We start from the raw sequence: 20,075 nt of genomic DNA, 5'->3' as shown, positions 1-20,075 counted from the left end.
ACAGGCCCAGAACAGGAAACAAGGTAAGCAGACAGGGAAACAGTAGGTATCTAAGATTATGTGTTGGGTAGCAACAGGACCATTGGAAGCCCCTATTTTAGACCTGAATGACAGTATGTGTATGAGCTCATGTATAATTATGTATGAGAGAGAGAGAGAGAGAGAGAGAGAGAGAGAGAGAGAGAGAGAGAGAGAGAGAGAAGGAAGGGGAGAGAGAGGGAGGGAGAGAAGGAGGGGAGAGAGAAAAAGAGGGGGGAAGGAGGGGAAGAGAGAAAAAGAGAGGGGGGAAAGAAGGAGAGGAGACAGAGACAGAGAGAGAAGGAAGAAGGGAGGGAGGGAGAGAAAAGGGGGAAGGGAGGGAAGGGGAGAGACAGACAGAATATACATGTGTCAGGGTTTATATCATTCAAAAGAGCATAGATAGAATTCTTCCTGTCCATGTCTTCTCAAACACAGCATGATAGGGATCTGAAATTCTAACATAACATATGGACCCAGGAGACTCAGACACAACATATAGCTGATTATTCCAGGGAGACTTCCACTCAATACTGGACATGTCACCACCAGCACCCTATGTGGATGTACAACATAGATCATGGTGAAGTTACAGCAGGTTAGGGGATGATTTTGAGATACAATATGTAAAATAGACATTTAGGATATCTCACTTTGGGTTGATAAGTGAGTCTTAAAAGACAAGATAGATCCTTGACTTAATTCCTTGTGGTTCCAATACTGGGGCTATTATAGAGCCTTCCCCTGGTATGGGGCACTGACCCAACAGCCACATACCCATGGAGTGAGTCCTTTGTGAGTCCGTGCAGGGAGGGAGCGTGCAGTGACACAGGAGAATTATGGCCAGGGTTAGGGGCTGGTACACAGCTGCTTGAAACTTCATGGGAGACCTCATGGGTGTATTGCAGATGAGGAAATCAAGGGAAGCCATATCTCAGATGGTAGAGAGAGGAGACTGTCTGTGTCCAAAGACAGTCTCCAACAAATGGTTTAGACCTTCTCCCAAATTTTTGGCTTTTGGGGGGAGAGGATCTTGGCTAACTCAGGTCTTGATCTAATTTCTGTTGTTTGTAGCCCTGACGTAGAGATTGCGTTTTCTTGACTATTAATGTGTCTGTTAAATTATTCATCGTTACATTTTAAAAACAAATCCTCTTTCCTCTCATAATGCTCCCTCAGATCAAAGTCTCTTCTTCAGACAAAAAGAGACTAGAGAGATTTGCAGCTGTAATAATTGCCACTGTGCTGAAAAGTCAAGGGTGGTAGTGGGGGAGTTGAGAAAGAAAGGGGACAAGATAGCAAGAAATTCAGGGAAGTGATCCAGCTTGTGGCTGACTCTTGGACCACATTGCCTGGTTTTTGCCAGGAAGGTTGATAGTTCAGAGGTGTAAGGCAGAGGTTGGGGATATGGCCTCACCTAAGTCCTTAGGCCCTGCCCAACTGGGCAATAAGCTCTGTTGGATAAGACCTAGGATTTCAAATGGTGTCTTCTTAGGTAGTACAAGGGGACCCTTCAACCCCCAACCCTCACCCCACAAGAATGAGATTGATGTGTCATGGAGAGGAAGCAAATGACATATTCATGTACAAATGACACAGAAACTGGGAAGCAGGCAGGGCCTGAGGTCAGTGATATCCCCCAGGCCATGCCCCTCGGACCAACTACCCAATAGCCGCAGTACCTGGTGCTGCGCTGGCAGAGCTGCCGGGGGTTATTACATCATCCAGCATTAGATCTAAAAGAATGAAACGACATTGGTCACTGAGTGGACCTGGCGGCACTGGGCTGGGCACAGAACAGCAGTTCTTGCCCTGGAAATACTGACCACCCCACACCCAAATCTTGATATCTTTGACCCCAGTTCCTACCTTCATTCTTCACTCCCGACTCTAATCTTAACCTCATTCTTCACTTCCACTCCCACCTTTACTCTTTTACTACAAGCTCCAGTTCTAAATCTCACTCCTCACTCCAATTCTAATCTCAAAACTCCCTCTTGACCTCAGCTCCAAACTTCAACCTTCATGTTACTCTAACTCCTCTTTTTAATATTCACCAATGGCCCAAATTCCAAACTCAACATTCCTCTCTGACCCCAACTCTTATCTTCAATCTTCACCCTAACCCCACATTTATGAACTTTAAATATCATCCCTTTGCCCCAGCTCCTAATCTCAATCCTCATTCCTACTCCCAATTCCTAATCTTAACCTTTTATCTCAGACTCAAACTCCTAACCTTAATTCTGACTCTAATTCCTATATTTGGTCTTCACATTGACCCTAATTCTTAATCTATGACTCCCTCCAACTACTAACTTCAAGCCTCATTATCAGTAGAAACTGATCTCAGTTTCTACAAACCCATCCTTCATCCACAATATTAAATCACAAGTGGGCAGGAGCTCCCCTAACAGCAGGAAGCAGTGCTGTGACAACAGCTATATTTTCTGGGTCCTCAGAGATACCTAAGGAGAAGCAATGACTTGCAGACTATCAGAACCACTGTGACAGGGGCAACAGCTCTGTCTAGCTATCAAAGGCATTCCAGAGCAGCTCTATGAGGCCTTCAGGAGGGGAAGAATCAGAACAAGGCTCCTAAATCTCAGTCATGTGAGATTAATTATTATGTCTTTGAATAGATAGAGCCCACCAATCCCCAGCTCTGCCAGGCTGGCATAGGGGCAACACATGTATCCTGAAAAATAAATTTAAATCTAAAATTCATTGGCAGAGGGAAACAAGGAGGAAGGTGGAGGAGAGAACATTGCCATTGGGGGGAACAGCATGTCAAGCCGGCCTCAGACATTTCCATGGAGAACCCAGACTGAACATGTCCCGTCCAGCTAAATAAGGATGTGAGGAGGTGAAAGGAGAGGTGATACAGAGATGCTATTTAGGGAGCCTCGTTTCCCATCTCTGCCCTAGTGCTAGCACTGGTCAGAGGCTGGAGGCTTTCATGGAATTTCTATAACTCGCCCAATCAATAGCACCTGTCTTCACCTCCATCTTCCCAACTCTTTTATTTTGGTCTCCAACATTATGGTCCCTTACTCCTAGCTCCTCTGACATGATGAGGAGAGATGGGACTAAAAAAGCAGAGGCACAGAATCCCCTAACTCATCTTATAAAATTCACATTCCAACAAATGACAGGGAAAATTCTGAGAAGTACAATTCCCTTATTAATTTGGGGGACAGAAAATGGAATGTATACAGAGTAGACAGTCAAACAGGGTCAAGAAAATCTATCTGCAGAGAGAGAAAAGCACATCAAGAGACAGATAAAAACAGATTGGAAAAAAAAAAAAGAATCAGGGAGATATCAGTAGTGACAAAGAGACATGCACTGACGCAGGGACGTTCGGAGAGAGAATAACAGAAAAAAAACGTACCCACAAGCAGGGACAGGGTTAAGTATTGCAGAGAGACATAAATGGAGAAAGAAAGAAATACTGGGACACACAAAAGATGTACACATTAAAAGGGGGAGAAATCAGGGCGATACATAAATATGAGCAGGCTACTTTTACACATTCTGAGAGACATTACCTAGAAAGACAGATTCATTGAGATGAAAGACCAGTACAGGGAAAAAAATACAAGCAGGGGTAGAAAGTCATGCAGTCAGAAATGGAAAGGCAAGGATATGGGTGCCCAGAAGCACAGAGACAGGCCTGTTTTTCCCTTCAGGTCATTTTTTTTTTTCAGAGATGGAAGGCACTTCAGAGATCATTTTAGTGTGATCCCTTCATTTAGAAGATGAATCCCTATACTCTGAAAGCTATTTCAGAGTATAAAGGGGTTGGGGAAAGGGGCTAGTGCTCAGAGATCATGAATGTTCAGCCAGGATGGAAGGAGGATGGGACGGGGAGGGGGTATTATAAGAGACAGCAGCGTATTTTGAGGAAGGGTCATAAATAAGGAGAGGTGAACGAGACAAAGAAGGCTGAGACGCAGGAGAGGAAATAAGAAATAATAATCCGAGATCGATGGGCCATGGACTATATGGAAAGTCGCTCTGACCTCTGACCCAAGTCTTCTCTGTGCCAGGGCCAAAACTTGAAAAGATAAAAAAAAAGAAACGGTCAAGAAGTCAGATAGTTTAGAAGGGGAGGGAGAGGAGGGCGGGTCTAGGTCTCTGCCTCATCCCATCAGTGCGGAGACTCACTCTGGAGCCTCAGCTCTTGGACAGATTGAGGCAAACTCCCCCATTTCCTAAATTGTTCCCATTTCGCAGTGTCCCACCCGGGGGCCAAGGCTGGGGTATCCACTGGTAGGCTCGGGGAACCTCAGGTGCATCTTGCTCCGGCCCACAGTGTGGGCGAGGTGGGAGAGAGGGGGAAGGTCTCCCCTGGCCTTGTTTAAAGTGCTGTCCGGGGGGGATGGGGCAGGGCGTAGGCTAAAAACCATGCAGGGGGCTCCTAGGGCCAGCGTCCCCTCTGCGGGCTGAGCTAGTCTCGATCATGCAGGGCTCTGGAGGCGGACATGCTCGAGGCGGCGGGGAGGGCCCCTCGGCCCCGCCCCGCCCCGCCGGGGGTTACTAAGGCCACGGCCAGAGTCAAGCAGGATTCAGAGAGATGTGGAAAGACTACCGACCAGCCATCTGCTTCTCCTTACTCCTTCTCTTTTTCTCCATCCGCCGCAGCCGCTTTTCTTCCCGGCGACGGGCCTCCTCTTCTTCCTGGTGCTGCCGACACTTGTGGAAGTTCTCCACCACCACCCCCACGAACATGTTTAGCACAAAGAAGGCCACGATGAGCAGGAAGGAGATGAAATACAGCAGCATCCAGGGATTGTGGTTCATGATGGGCTAGGGAGCACAGATACGCAGCCTCCATCTCTGAGCCGAAGCAGCCCCCAGACTTTGGAGGGAGACCGGGTCCCTCCACCCTCACCCTCAGACTTCTGCTTTGTAGCACCAATGACTAATCCCTTAAGACTAATTGCTTTGTTTTTTAATTAAAGCTTTTTATTTTTAAAACATATGCATGGATTATTTAACATATGCATGGATTATTTTGTGTTCCAAAATTTTCCCTCCCTTCTCCCCACCCTCTCCCCTAGACAGCAAGTAATCCAATATATGTTAAACATGTGCAGTTCTTAATACATATTTCCACAAATATGCTGCACAAGAAAAATCAGATCAAAAAAGGACAAAAAATGAGAACGAAAACAAAACGCAAGCTAATTGCTTAATTAAAAAAAAAGACAAGGGCCTCATTTTTATTAGCTTCATTACCTTAGGCTCTGGTGTCTTGAGTTCTCCCAATCTTACTGTCTGGTTTCACTAGGCCTGGAATTTAAAGGGACCCAGACCCCACACCATGGGCAAACTTGAAAAGCAAGTAACCATCTGGACCCTGCTCTACCTACCTGCTGGTCAACACCCACTGCATCCAGCCCATCATACATGATGTCTACCCAGCCATCCTTGGAGGCCAGCACAAACAAGGACATGAGGGCCTAGTCGAGAATAGAGAGACGGATGTCAGCAGCCCAGGATGTCCCCAGAAGTGTCCTTTTGCCAAAGGCTTTCCCATCCCACACCAAAACATCCTCAGCTATTAGCAGCAACTCCCTGGCTGTATAAATTCTATCGCTTGTCAGCTTGGAGAAGCATCCCAGAGCCTGGGAGGTCTCTCCATTTTGTAAACCAAGACTTGGAAGCTAAAGGAACCATCATTAAAATCTCCGTATAGATCCTGACTTCAACTAGACAGGGTCATGGGCACTAGGAGTCCATAAAATGTTAGTATCAGCTGGGGGAAAAGAATAAACTCGACTAGTATTTATTAAGCATTTACTGTGTGGCAGGTAAAGTGCTAAGTGATGGGACTGATTATACAGAAAGGTTAAAAGAAAAAAAATATTTCTGCTCTCAAGGAATTTAATCTTATTGGAGAAAACAACAAGAAGCAAAACCAGGATATAAAGGGGAAAAGAGCCAAAATTCTTTGACAACACCATTGCTTGCCATTAGGCAGTACAGTGAATAGAGTGCTGGCTCTGAGTTAAAATCCAGCCTCGGATACATAGTAGCTTTGTGATCCTGAGCAAGTAACTTAATGTAAAATGCTTGCCACAGTTTCTCTATCTATAAAATGAGCTGGAGAAGGAAATGGTAAATGACTCTAGTATCTTTACCAAGAAAATCCCAAATGGGGTCAGGAGCCAGATGTGACAGAAATAACTGAACAGCCTCCCTGAGCTCCCCCCTTCATGGTTCATCTCTCCCACGGTGCTCACCTGACCCAGGTTGTCAAAGTTGTATTTGTGTCTGACCCACCGATAACTGGCCTCAGTGCAGTCTGACTTATTGGTGATATTTCTTGTGTCCTCACCCTGGCATATGAAAAACTTCCCTTTGAAGAGCTGTCCCCAAAGAATGAAAAGTATACATATATTTGGAGAGAGAGACAGAGAGAGAGAGGGAGAGAGAGAGACAGAGACACACACACACACAGAGAGAGAGAGAGAGAGAGAGAGAGAGAGAGATATACTGTGAGCACCAAAGATGGTACAAGATTTCCCCGACCATATCCCCAGTCAATTTAGCTCCACAGAGGGGACTAGTGGTGAAAGGGAGGGACCCATTTAGGGAAGCAGGAGAATTCCTCCCCCCCTTTCTTGCGAAAGCTGGTGCAACGTCTGTGGGAGGGCTGGAGCCCAAATCCCAAAAAACACAGAGATGGCACTAATCTTCCCTCGAATCCTGCTCTGAATGAACACCCCCACCCCCACCTCCCATCCTAATCCTGACCTCCCACTTGGTACATAGCCTCCCTGATATGATTCAGAGTCACTGGGAGTGCAAAGATGGTGAAATAGCTGATCAAGGCACAAGTTTGAGAAAAGCGTGATTTGGGGAGGAAGCAACTTAATGAAAGCAAAGGGATAATTAAAGAATGGGTTGTTTTAGAGGAGGGGTGAGAGGAGGAGGAAGAAGGCAGTAACTGATAGGTATCATGGGTAAAAAGGGAATTGTGAGAGAGAAATGAAAGGGGTGAATAGGGATCTTCAGACCCTCTGTGATGGATCCCATCCCTGGAAAGAGAGTAAGGGTGCAAATGTGCTCAGTTCTTTGCTAAATACCAAGAGTGGGGAGGGTGAAGAACAGGAGATAGCTGAACTAGTGTTCATGTGGTTTCCATGATGAGAAAGACTCCTATAGGAACATCCCCAGGCCTGGTGCCCCCCAAATAGTCATAGCTAGGACAACCAGAGTTAGGGGCTCTGAAGGCATGTGGGGGGCTGGGGAAATAAGAGGGTAGGATCAGGAAATGAAGCTTAGGCATTTATTGAGGTTAATTTGCTTCATTGCAATGAGTAGCTTCTATTATTTTCCTCCACAGCCCCTCCCCAGATCCTCCATCCATGGCTCCCACCCACATCTGGTCTTGCTATTCCCTGTCGGGATCTCCCAATCCTGGGGCCAAAGCAAAGCAAAGTTCCCTTTCTGGGCTGGGGGCCAAGTTTCCCCAATACTCCCCCCAACCCAGCCCCATCCTTCACTTCCTGTCCCGTCTGAGGCCTGCGCCTGCTGCTAACTGGGCCCAGCTGTCTCGGCTCCTGATCCCCAGGCAGGCCTCCCACCCTTCTAGGTAGGAGTATAATGGAAGGGAAGGGATGCTGCTCCTGGATCTAAGTGGATTCATTGCCTGAGCCTGGGGAATAATTTTGCAAAGGGGCATCTCTGAAATCTTGAGTCCCTTTAGATCCACAGAATGTCCAAACTCCAGTTATTCCTCTCTCCTACCCTACCTCACCAGGGGATAACCAAAGGGAATGATGGAGGAAGAAAGAAAAGAGACAAGAGGATGCCCTCTCTGTTCTGCTTGTTGTTGCTTAAGGGGGAGAGAATAAAGGAAAATAGCAGTGGTGGGAGCCCCAGGATACCCCAATTACTGATTATTGAAGGTTTTTCAGACTCCCTTTGATAGAGTCACTTCTGTCCCTTATAATGAGATTCCCCCCAATCCCACACGTTTCCAGTTTGGTACTCCACAAATTTTCCCAGCCCTCCTAACCTGCACCCCCAAGATGCCGAAGATGATAAAGAAGGCACAGCAAATGACCACAATGTTTCCAATGGGCTTCAGGGATGACATCAGGGTCTCCACCACCAGTTTTAGCCCCTGGGCCCTGCTGATGACCCTGAGAGGAATGAAGGGATAATGGCAATTACAATGGGGGGAAAATTTCTGAGGCAACAAAGAGGATCCTGACTTAGAAGAGAAGGCCTGACTCCAGGGTCAGGAACCCTGCCCTCCTCCTCTCTTTTGACATTCCCTGGAAGCTCAGTTGTCCCCAATCCCTGGTGCAAGTTATTCTTCAGCACAGAGCAGCCAACTCCAAGCCACAGCCCACCTACCCAGCTTTGGATGGTTCCATTTCTCCTTCTAGCATCCAAATGTATTACCTGAAGTGTGTAAGGTAGAATCTTGTTCTCCTAGGAGCAAAAAGTAACTGGGGTGGGGAAGTTACTTTTGGGGGGTAGTCATAGTCCCTGAGGGAAGTTGGGGAAAGGAGAGAAGTCATACCTAAGGTGAGATTTGGAGGAGAAAGATTCAAAAGTCTTAAGAAAAGGGTGTTACTTTGTGGGCAGGTTATTTCATTCTTTGAGGGAAGGATCAATTCTCTTAGAAAAATGTTAGGAGTAAGGTACTCATACTTGGGGGGGGAGAGGGTGGTCGTACTTCCTGGGGGGCAGATTAGTTACACTTCCTTGGGGGGGTTGGTTAGTCACATTTCCTTGGGAGAGGGTGTTACCTGAGTGGTCGGAGTGTTCGGAGGAGCCGAAGTACCCTAAGCATGCCCAGAATCTTGGTACCACTGTCTGAGACCATGGAAACCAGGATGTCAATGACAGAGATGAGCACAAGCAGCCCGTCCAGTATATTCCAGCTGCTCCGAAGATAAGCCTTCTCCCCAAAGCACCAGCCTAGGGCTACTACCTGTGAACCCAGTTACCCAACCATGGTCACCTCTCAGTCTTTTCATGTCCTAGTCTACCCCTCTCCCGGATCTCTTCCACTGAACCCTCCTATTTTCCCCCAACTCAACATAATCTACCCCATTCTCCACAACTCTCTTCTATTCAACTTTAGCTTTTCCCTCTCCCAGTTTTCTTACTCAATTCAATCTGCCCTTTTCCTCCATTGGCCCCTTGATTTTCTCCCTCAAAATCTCTTATCCTCAACCCAATCTAGCTCTGCCTCAAATTTATTCTACTCACCTCAGTTTGTTCCTCTCAGTCCTTTCTCTTTCTCTAATTTGTTTCTCCCCAAACTCTATCCAAACAATTTTTTCCATAACCTCCCCCCAATTCATTCTCTCATCTCCTCAAGTATTTCAACTCAGGCTGCCCTCTCCCTTAAATTTGCCCCCACCAATCTCCCAACCCTTAACTTTCCCCTTTCAACCCAGCCCATCTTTCTTCAACTCTCCCAATGCAAGCAGCCTATTATCTATCCCAAGTTTCTCCCCCATCCAACTCAGCCTGCTCACTTCTTCTTCTTTTTGATCTACAACTGCAGATTCACACAGGCCCAGAGCTACTGTCTTTCTCACCACTCTTCTCCAATCCTACTGTATACCCTCTTTCCCCAAGCTCCACCCCAATAATCCACTGGGTCCCAAATCAATGCTATCTGCCCATCACCTTCACTGTCATCTCAGCCAGAAAGATTGCAGTGAAAATGTAGTTGGAAAGCGTCAGGAAGATTCGCTCCTGAGAAAGAAAAGTTGAGAGAGAATTTTTTGATGGAGGGGAAAGGAAATAAGTATTTACAAAGCACCTAATATGTTCCAAACACCATGTTAAGCACTTTACAAATATTACCTCATTTGATCCTCACAACAATCCTAGAGAGTGCCATTTTACAGTTGAAAAAATAATGGCAGAGTGACTTGTTATGAAATGAATTAGGTTGGATTTGAACTTGAGGTCTTTCTGACTTCAGAACCAATATTTCATCCACTGTACTACCTACCTACCTCATGGAGCCCTTGCTCAATGAGAATTGTATCTTTGTTTCTGCCCCCCCCCCCAAGAAAAACCCACCTTACACTGACATACAGACTACCCCACATCTAATACAGACTTGGAGTAAAAAATAAACTTGTTCTTTTTTTCTCCCTAAAAACGAAATTTCAGAAGAATAATCCCACTATTGGTATAACCTCCACATCCACAAAGGTCACCATTCTTTCTCCCAAACTTCTTCACTTGGGCCCCACTTTCCAGACAGGTTGGTCAACATGAGACTGTTTGCTTCATGGACACAGCTTCCCTGGTTCTCAATTGTGGTATGCTGGAACCAACTCAAATGACCAAGTGGACTTTCCATATAAGTATTTACACCTCAAAATTCACCACAACTTTGTTGTAACAAATCAGGACTTGATCCGTTGTTTTATCGATCATCTAAATTTGGTTTTTGGAGAGCTGGTTGCTAAACTTTACCAGCACATTCCTGATGACCCAGTGAGAAAATAAATAAGTGTTAGGGCTTATGAATGAAGGAATCTTGAGGCTCGATTTCAAGATCTTAAATGACAGGGATGTAGAATGACAGTGTTGTTGCAATCCTTGGAACAATTCTAATCTAATCTATTCATTTCAGAGAAAGGAAGTGACTTGCTCAAGATCACTCACATAGCTACATCACTTGTGGTCCTTATTTCCCATCACACACACACACACACACAAACACACACACACACACACATACACACATCATCATCATCATCATCATCATCATCATCATCACAGCTTTTCCCAATCCATCTTAACTTCAGTGTCTTCCCAATTATTTTCCATTTATCATGTATAAAACTTCTTTGGTTGTTGTCTCTTCTATAAGATTGTGTGCTTCTTAAGGCAGGTTCTGTCTTTTGCCTTTCTTTCTATCTCCAGCACTTAGCGTAGTACTTAGGATACAGTAGGTGCCTAATAAATGCTTATTGCTTGATTGACTGACATTTTACTTCCTTGATCCTGACCCAAGCCCATCAAAAGTAAAGAACTACAAAATCCCAACTGGTATCCTATTCACAGACATCTCCACTATATAATTTGGGGGGAGGAGGGAAGGTAGAAAGTATATAGGAAAGAAATGTGCACTTTCAGTTTGATGTTTGTAAAGCATGGATTGACTCTATTTTCTTTAGAAAAGGACAGAGAAAGACCGATACTTAAGGATAGGTGTTGGAGGGAAGAGAGAAAGGAAAAGGGAGAAGGGAAAGAGAAAAGGGGAAAGGATGGAATAGGAGGAAGGTACAGATGGCAGAGAAGGGCTGAAAGGAAGGGAGGGGACAGAAGAGGGAGGGAGAAGAGGAAAGGGAGAAGGAGAGCTCGGGTGTGGAATAGAGAAATACATATTGGCAATACATTGGAAAGGAGAGCAGTGTTTCCAGAGTTCTGTCCTTTGGGATACTGCCCCATGATGAACAATGGGTACAGAATGGCCTGTGCCTCAGCCCAAGAGAGTGGAAAAGGGAACTTGAGAGTCTTTCTGTTCTCCCCACAGCATGTTTCACTCAGTTCCTGGCTCCACTTTGAACAAACTTGACTTATCTCCTTTGTACCATCACTTAACCCCATCTTCCCTTCTCCTCCCCTCCCCCCCCCCAGTGAAAAAAAAATTCCATAGCTGCAGAAGGAAGAGGCTGGGATTGGGACACTCTCCTGAGTCAACCCCCTTCCTCCCCAATCCCAGGGTCCTGGAAAACGTCCCTGTCACTAAAATCCCCATTCCCAAGGTTCATTCTTACCCCTCTGCTTGGCAGCTTCCATCCTAATGAGAAATAGAAGCTGGAGTAGTATCCAAAATCTAAACAATGGTGGGAGGAGGGATGTGGTGGTGGTGGCCATTCTGGCAACATCCAAACAAACATACAAAATACTAAAAACAGAAACCAGCCAACTATCTCCCATCCCTCCAGCACAGACAAAAGCTGAAGTTACCAGAAAGGAGGAACCATCTCCAAATTTGGGGCTCAGGGCTAGTGAATATAGCACTTTCAAATCTCTGGAAGGAAGCTGAAGAAAACTGTTCTCTGAAAACCTGTGGACATAGGCACCGGGCCCTGGATGCAGAGCAGGAAGGAGGAGTGCCTTCTCCAAGCTACCCAAGGAACTCCTCTCCAGGACGCCAGACCATTGGGCAGAGGGAATATCTTTGGAGCCCAGACCACTGCTCCTCTATCCTGCCAAGAAAGTGCAAGCAGGACAGATTCCTCAACACTGCTACCACCAGGTCTGAAGCTCCTGGGCATCCCTCTAGACTGACCTCAAATCAGAGACATTTTAAGCCTGAGGGCAGGGTTAAGAAAAACCAAAATAAAATGAGAGGACTTAGAAACTGGATAGTAGCTCCTCCTCTTTTCCCTTCTCTCTCTTCTCTCTCCCTCTCTGTTTGTCTGTCTCTTTCCTCCTTTCCCTTTGTGCTTTTGTCTGTGTTTTTTGTGTCTCTGTCTGTCTGTCTCATACACACACACTCTCACAAATCCACCCTTTGGCAAAGACATACTCACCTATACACGAAGAATATTTTTTTTCCTTTAATGCTCACTTCTACGTCCTCCCTATTTACACAAACCCTACCTTTTTTGCCAATATAGGGAGACAAGTATTCTCCCTTTTCAACACTAAGGTTGCTGTGAGGATGAAATGAGTTAATATACTTAAGTGCCTTTCAAATCTCAAAGCACTACATAAATGCTGGCTATTGTGATGATGATGATTATTTATCTCCATGCTACTGAGGGAATCAAGTGGAAAAGGCTGAGGTAGAGGCCTTCTTTAATGCAAAAATCATTTGCTGTGAGTACAATGACCAGATTTTCCAAATCCCAAACTGAGTATGAATGGCTCAGGATCTTTTCTCTGCTGCCACAAGAGTGCAGGATTTTAAGTTCGTTTGCAAAACTCAATACCTGGGGACCTTAGGGGCCTTGGGACAAGAAAGGTCAAGGTCAGTTATCACCATTATGACATGTGCTCAAGAAGCCTGTCTCCTATGTAAATAGCAATAGTTACCTGAGCTAGAAGGCTCCCATTTTTTCAAGTGCCCTCAAATATTCTTTTAACCTGCACTTCTCCATTTTCTATAACTCCCAGTCTCTTGTGACTTATGTGTATTTTTGTTGTAACATTTGCTGACTTCATTAATTCAGTTACTATTTGCCAAAATATTAGGATTTCCAGGACATTTCAGATGGTTTATGAGGGCAATGGGACAGACTACTTGAAATGGGGACAATCCTGGGAAATCCAGGACATAGGATTGCTTCAGGCATGTGGAATGGGGGCCAGGTGAAAGGGTGGGGATGGGGTACTCACGGCACTGTGGGGGTCAATTTTGGGGCGCTCCATGGCAATGGTGATGCAGTTGAGAAAGATTATGACCAGGACAACATGGTCAAACATCTTGTGGGTGATGATTTTATGGCACATCAGTCGAAACCTGGCCCAGGATAGAGACATACAGAGGAGAAACAGACAGAGACAGAGATAGGGAAGAGGGGATGTCATGGGAAAGTGAGAGAGACAAGAACATAGAATGATCACAGGACAGAAAGAGACAAAGAGAGACACAGGGATCACATTCAAACTTCCTTTCCCCATCCAAGGACCTCCTACTCCTGGGGTGACCAGCCCCTTTGGTGACCTCATCTCTCTAGGAGCTCATCTGCCTGGGACTAAGGGTACATTGAGCTGGGCAGAGGCAGACTGGCCCACTCATTCTGGGTTCTATCAAGATAAGTAAATGAGAGTAGGGGTTCATGGAATTTAGAGTTGATAAGGACCTTGGAAGCAATTTAGTTCAATTCTTTCATTTTATAAATGAGGAAACAGAGGTTCATATAGGTGAAGTCATTTATGCAACTGAAATATCAGAAGTGGGATTTGAAGCCACATCCTTTGACTTCAGAGCAAGTTTTATTCCCACTGTACCATGATGCCTTCCCAGAAGATCAGGGGTCCCTCTTACTTAGACTGAGGAGGGAAGATGTAGGCAGACCAAGTATCTCTCTCCCTGCAGCAGGTGGGGAGCCAAGATCGGATCCATGCTCTGAATCGCTCCCCTTTGCTCTGCAGAAAGAACAGTCAGTGAAAGTAAGAAGGGACCAAGATCCAGACTTTGCTCCTTCTTCTCCCAGGTTCTATTCCCTGATCATTGCAGGTCTTCCCTTTTCTGATTTTTAGGATCATAGATTAAGACCTAGTAGGTCACCCAGTTTCATAGGTGAGGAAAATGAGAATCAAAGTTACGTAATTAATTAAGGATGTTGTCATCTTTTCAGACCCTATCCCTTCTTCTCAGAACCCCTTTCCCCTCGACCCCTCTTTCCCCATATTTTCACCTCCTTTCTTTAGTCCCTCTCTCCCCATCTCTTCAGCCCCTTTCTGCCCTTCTTTATTCAATCTCCCTTACATTTCTTCATTGTCTTCACCACCATTTCAACCCCTTGCCTATCCTTTTTTCTCCCCATTACCTCTTCTCTCACTTCTTCTGCCCTCCTCCAATCTGTCTCAACTATGGGCTCCATTCTCGCAATTTTTAGAGATATGTGAATTATCTAACTTCATTCCCGGTAACATCTGTCTGTTCTCAGATACACCTGGGTAGAAGGAACATATCCTATTCCCTCCAAATCTACTTATCCTGACATCCAAGCATCCCTAAGATTTGGCTCCTGTCTCCATCACTCCCTTTTATTCTTACCCACCATACCCACATTTTAATTGAACTGCAAGAGTTGAAAGGAAGATTGCTCAGGCAGGGTGATGAATAAGACTTTACCCTGGAATTAGGGAACTTAATATGGGTTAGGGGAAGGGAAGGAATCAGCACTGAAAGATGAATGATTGGTTTCTCCCCAGCACAGAGGGAGGGCTATGAAAGATTCATACACATATGCCCCCAAAACCATCCATATCCACCAACTACCTCTGAGCTAACAGGTCCAGGCACAAGATGAAGTCTGCTCCATTATTTTCTGGGCCAGAGCAAGGGAAAGGGAGATAAAAAGCACAACCATTGGAGAAACTGCCATGTCAAAGGAACCAAAAGATGCTCAGATTCTACCCAAAAGATTACTACCATCTGGGATCCTAGGGGAGCTGAACTCCATTGAGTAATGACTAAGTATCATGTTTTCTTTGGATCAAACAGTGGGGGGGGGGGGGAAGGGAAAGAAGGGAGGGAAGTAGGCAGAGGGCTGATCTCCAAGAAGAGAATTTCCTCTTCCACACCTGACAATGACCCTCACCATATTGCCCTCATCATCAGCATCATCCCCTTCTAATTGGGGCTCGTCCAGCTGCAGGTTTCGGTCAGGATGCCCCGATGCTGTCTTGCCATTGCAGTCCTGGTGCTCTGAGGCTGAGCTCTGGCCACTGGCTGTGCGATACACTCCTGGTACTTGGAGCGTGTCCTGGAGGTCGAATGAGCCCTTGGTCTCTCTGTCCACAGAACCTGCCCGGGGGTCACTCCCCACCCGACTGGCCTGATCCTCATCCGAGGTCTCGTCCTCCTCCATGCTCTCCCGCCCATCCCCGGACAGCAGGGACCGACGCTCCCCACTTGGACTCCGTCGCTTCAGGCTGGGAGCCCGGCCAAGACTGTTCCAGCTGGACCGTCGGCTGTTCCAGCTGCTCGCTGCGCTCCAGGGGCTGTGGGGGGAGCTTCGGACACTGGGCTAGGGAGGGGGCCAAGTGGGATGAGATGTCAGCCAGGCTGCTCTGCCCCCTGACCTTTCTATCACATCCCCAGCCTCCCGCCATTGAACCATCATTTTCTACAGAAAGGTATAGGGACAGATGGGTGGCAGGAAGCAAAAGATTTCCCATCATCTGTCGTACTCCTATCCATCCTATAAAGTCCAATTCAAATGTCATGAAGTCTTCTCTGATCATTCCCCAGTCAGGAATGACCTTCCTTCCAGGTCTCACAGAACATTTATTCTGGACCTCTCAAATGCATTTACCGTGTAATTTGTGTGTATTATAAACCGTGGGGTCAGATTTAGAACCACAAGGAAAACTTAAGAGTTTAGTTAGTCCAGCTTCCTCGTTTGACAGATGAACAAGCAGTGACCCAGATAGTTTAAGTGATACCAAGGGTCACATAGCTAATAAGTATTTGAAGCAGGTTTTAGCCTGGGTCTTGCTGTTACCAAGCCCACTGCCCAGTCCACTCAATCTGAATCTTATAACTAGACTGTACACAAGGGCAGGGACCATGACTAACCCAAATTTTCTATTCTCCTTCAATGTCTAGGGCTTTGCACACTGGAAAAGCTTAACAGATGAATTGAGAAGGAAGATAATTCACACTGTTGCCAAAATTAAGAGGATTAATTCTGGCTATTGTCTTCACTGTGTGAAGTGCTTTGGGTATTGTCTAAGGAACATCATTTCATCTTAGAGTTGACTCAAAAGAAGCCCCCCTTTTCTTCATTCCCACTCTTCTCTCTCCTCTTATTTGCTCTTCCCCTATATATGTTGTTTATCCCATTAGATTGTAATTTTTTGGAAGAGGACAGAGCCCACCATGCTTTTATATATCTAGCATAATGCTTGACACATAGAAAGCCCCCAATAACTTTTCATTCATTTGCTCAATAACTTTTCATTCATTTGCTCATCTATCTCTCCTGCTGCCCCTTCAATTTCTATCTCTCCATTTTCTCTACCAGGGCTCCAGTCTCCCCTCAAACCTTTGGCCATCCATGATGGGCACTGGATTCCCACGACCCTCCCCCTTCTGTCGCCTTCACCCCTCCAACCCCCCTGCCCACCCAAAATGTACATGGCCCTACCGGTGACTTTATCTCATGGGCCACATTGGGGTCATTGGATCCACTACCACTGGGTCTTCGAGAAGCAGGGCCCGAAGCTTCCCCTAAGCCAACACTCTTGGGCAAAGGCATGGGCGTGGCGGCGGTATGGATAATGAGTGGCGGCAGGAGACTCTTCCTCAGCTCTGGATGCTCTCCCAGGGACATCACTGGGGTGGGAGTGGGAAAGGAGAACAAAGCTCCTGGTTATCTCTTGAGCGCACCCGAGAGTCCAGCCCTTTCCCTCTTGTTCCCCAGCCCGGGAGTGGTGGGGTTACTCACAGGCTAAGTGCTTCTTCCTGTCCCCTTTCCCATCCAGGCTCGGTGAGAAGAAATCTGTCTCCGACTCCGACTTGGTAGCATCTCCCTAGGGAGAGGGAGAGGAGGGGAGAATCAGGGCTCTGGGGCTTCTCACCATCACTGGGCGTACCCGGGATTACACACATACACACCACAGGAACTATTGATCACAACATGAGCCATGCACCTGCATCTGTTCACACCAGGAAGCCCTGTCCTCACAAAGTAGGGCTCCCCTGGGGCCAGCCCGAGCTAGATTGCACAGACTCCTCTGACCCCAACAGCCACTAGTCAGAGGAAAAACATTTCTAGCTCCAATGGACACAAACAGAACTAGATCAATTGGGAACACAGCTCCCAGTGATCCCAGGTGGATGAACTGGATTGTGCTTGAATGGGAGCGGGATTTGGTGGTGCACAAGCTGGAACTCTGAAGTGGCAGATGGAGCCTCATTATTAAATGACCACCTGGGCTTCTGCAGCCCTTCCCTCCAGGGCTCCCCATCCCCTCTGCCCAAACAAAACCTGAGTGAGCTCCTTGGGGGAGACTCGGCCCCTACACAGCAGGTAGTCCTTGCCCCAGTAGTTAAACTTCTTTTATCCTGTTTCACTCCAGGCCCCAACATCTCTGAGATTTGGCCTGCCCCTGGCTTTTTCTTTGCCTTCTTTGCCACCTTTCTCAATCCCTCTTCTCATCTCTGGGATGGCCTTTTTTTCCATTCTTAACAGGTCAGTAGGTTTCCTAGTAATTGCACACTCGTCCTTAAGTTATTAAAAAAATTCTTGATTGCTACTTTTGATAAGGATATAAATATTGCTTAATTGGCATCTCAGGGGAACATTTTCATTAACTCAGTTTACATCCCTAACAAGGCCTTTAATTATCAAGTGGGAGCTCTGGGGTGCTGCTCCAGGAGGCAGAGCCTCCTGGGGATGCTGATTTAATGTTCTGCCTCTTTCTCTCTCTCCTTAAGTCCCTAATTTCATTCTCTGCACCTGAAACCCCTAAGGACCACAATGGCTGCAGTCGGAGAGGGGATAAGTCCAAGGGGAGACCATGGAACAGAAACTTTATGTTCCCTATTTGCTTTTCTGGATGCAAAAAGAGGTTGAATTAAAACTGAAATCAAACACTTAATACTCTTGCTGAAGTAGTATTAAAATATGGGTATGATTCTGATAGAAGCTTCCCCCAGTGGCCCTTAAGCAGCTTAAAGAGGGACCCCATAAAGCCAAAAGCCTGGGAAAAGAATAAAAGAAGAAGGAGAAATATGTGAGGGACCCGGGACTGGGAGTCTTTTATCATCTAAAACCTGAATGGCTCGCTATTTTCTCACACACGCACATATAAATATAGATACTTGATTCTAAGTCACTTCCTTCACAATCTGATGAGGATGGGTGAGAGGCTTTTTACTCCTACAAGGAGCCAGAGCCAAGAAGAGTCCTAGCACAGAGAGCCTCTTTGAGCTTGTTAAGAGGGAAGGGACTTAAAATCAAAGTCAACTTCACAACATCCACAGAAACCACCAAAGTAATCACAACCACCAATGCAGGCAAGAGTGAAGGACCGGAGGAACACCAAAACGGGAGGGACAGCGGTGGGAGGGAAGGACAAGGCTGGTACGGGTCAGACAGAGGGGAGAAGTCATGCTGAACGGGTACCTACCCCTAAGGAGTCGACAGGCAGCTGAATACAGCTTAACTGTCCACCTGCATCCTCCCGTTTGCTGATTTCCTACAGGGAAAGGGGGGGAGGCAGGGTGGGCACTGGTCACAGTTGCACAGGACTTCAAATAGCCAAATTGAGAATGGATAGTAAGGAAGAGAAATCACCTCCAGCAAAGGGAGAGACGAGAGACATTCAGGGGCCTGCTTTAGAGGGAGTGTGTGGTAGGGCAGATCATACCAGGGTTCAGGACGAAAGCCCCCTCAGGTTTCTGGGTTAAAAGGAAGGTGAAGGAGTCAGAGCCATGAAGGTGAGGGCAAGGACAGAAGCAGAGACCAATGAGGCAAGGACAAAAGATAGGAAGATAGCAGTCAAAGTAGAATTACAGGATGTTAACCGGAGAAGGGACTTTAAAAAATCCTCTTACTGGTTAAAATCCCATTTCTACTGCTTCTCCTTTGGGTCTCCATGCCCCATGTATAAAATGGCTTCCAAGGTTACATTTAGCTTCAAATCTATGATTTAGTTCCATCTCTTCATTTTGCCGACAAGAAATATGAAGAAATAAAATGATTTATCCAATGTCATCCCTACAGTGACAAAGCCAGAACTAGGACCCAGGGTTCCTAACTCCCCTCAGAGGCAAGGAATTGGGAAAGAGGTGTGTGTGTGTGTGTGTGTGTGTGTGTGTGTGTGTGTGTGTGTGTGTAGTGACAGACTCAGCAAAAATCAGGCTAAAAAGGAGCCTCTTGTCTCATACCCTTGAACTAAGTTGCTTCAAAGCGAAGGGTCTCTCAAAGTGACCCCGTTGAGAGGAAATGTGATAAAATGACATGGTAATAACATCCCTTCATAGCAAATAATGGTTTCATAACAGGCCTTCAACTTGAGCATTTAATGAACCTATGTACAGGAGTAATACATAGCATTGGAATGTGGGTGCCTCTGACTGACCAAACTTGTTCAGCCAAAACTCTTCCAAACACTGAAGGTAGGACACAACTTGAATACTTCCCTCCCTTCAGGGAGGCTGTTTCTAACTTAACCCACAAAAATGGTGATTGGGAAGCAGGTTCTCAGATCTCTGCTGCTAATGTTTGGATTTTTTTTTTAATGGAAACTTGGAATCTAAAAACTATTTTCTTTCTTTTTTTTGGAAGCAATTGGGGTTAAGTGACTTGCCGGGGGTCATACTGCTTGTAAGTATCTGAGGCCAGTTTTGAACTCCAGTCCTC

At 46.2% G+C, this 20,075-nt stretch overlaps 1 protein-coding gene across 16 annotated transcripts in view; it reads right to left on the bottom strand.

The window, feature by feature from the left end:
* The window catches only part of CACNA1G (calcium voltage-gated channel subunit alpha1 G), an 85,900-nt gene that overhangs the window by 18,781 nt on the left and 47,044 nt on the right, over positions 1–20,075 (bottom strand). For 4 of the 16 annotated variants that reach the window (XM_031966379.1, XM_031966380.1, XM_031966386.1 and 1 more), the window contains exons 14-26: positions 18,841–18,909; positions 17,154–17,238; positions 16,854–17,041; positions 15,303–15,731; positions 14,021–14,121; positions 13,369–13,492; positions 9,685–9,753; positions 8,793–8,977; positions 8,051–8,177; positions 6,270–6,395; positions 5,397–5,486; positions 4,617–4,830; positions 1,701–1,754 (exon numbers count right to left, since the gene is read on the bottom strand). In XM_031966379.1, the coding sequence (XP_031822239.1) occupies positions 1,701–1,754; positions 4,617–4,830; positions 5,397–5,486; positions 6,270–6,395; positions 8,051–8,177; positions 8,793–8,977; positions 9,685–9,753; positions 13,369–13,492; positions 14,021–14,121; positions 15,303–15,731; positions 16,854–17,041; positions 17,154–17,238; positions 18,841–18,909 (1,861 nt within the window). The remainder of the gene's footprint in view (positions 1–1,700; positions 1,755–4,616; positions 4,831–5,396; positions 5,487–6,269; positions 6,396–8,050; positions 8,178–8,792; positions 8,978–9,684; positions 9,754–13,368; positions 13,493–14,020; positions 14,122–15,302; positions 15,732–16,853; positions 17,042–17,153; positions 17,239–18,840; positions 18,910–20,075) is intronic. The other 12 variants (XM_031966381.1, XM_031966390.1, XM_031966388.1 and 9 more) reach the window with 5 other exon arrangements.

Source organism: Sarcophilus harrisii, chromosome 4 (genome assembly GCF_902635505.1).
Source record: "Sarcophilus harrisii chromosome 4, mSarHar1.11, whole genome shotgun sequence".
Taxonomy (NCBI): domain Eukaryota; kingdom Metazoa; phylum Chordata; class Mammalia; order Dasyuromorphia; family Dasyuridae; genus Sarcophilus; species Sarcophilus harrisii.
This window is presented reverse-complemented; position numbering and strand designations above follow the sequence as displayed.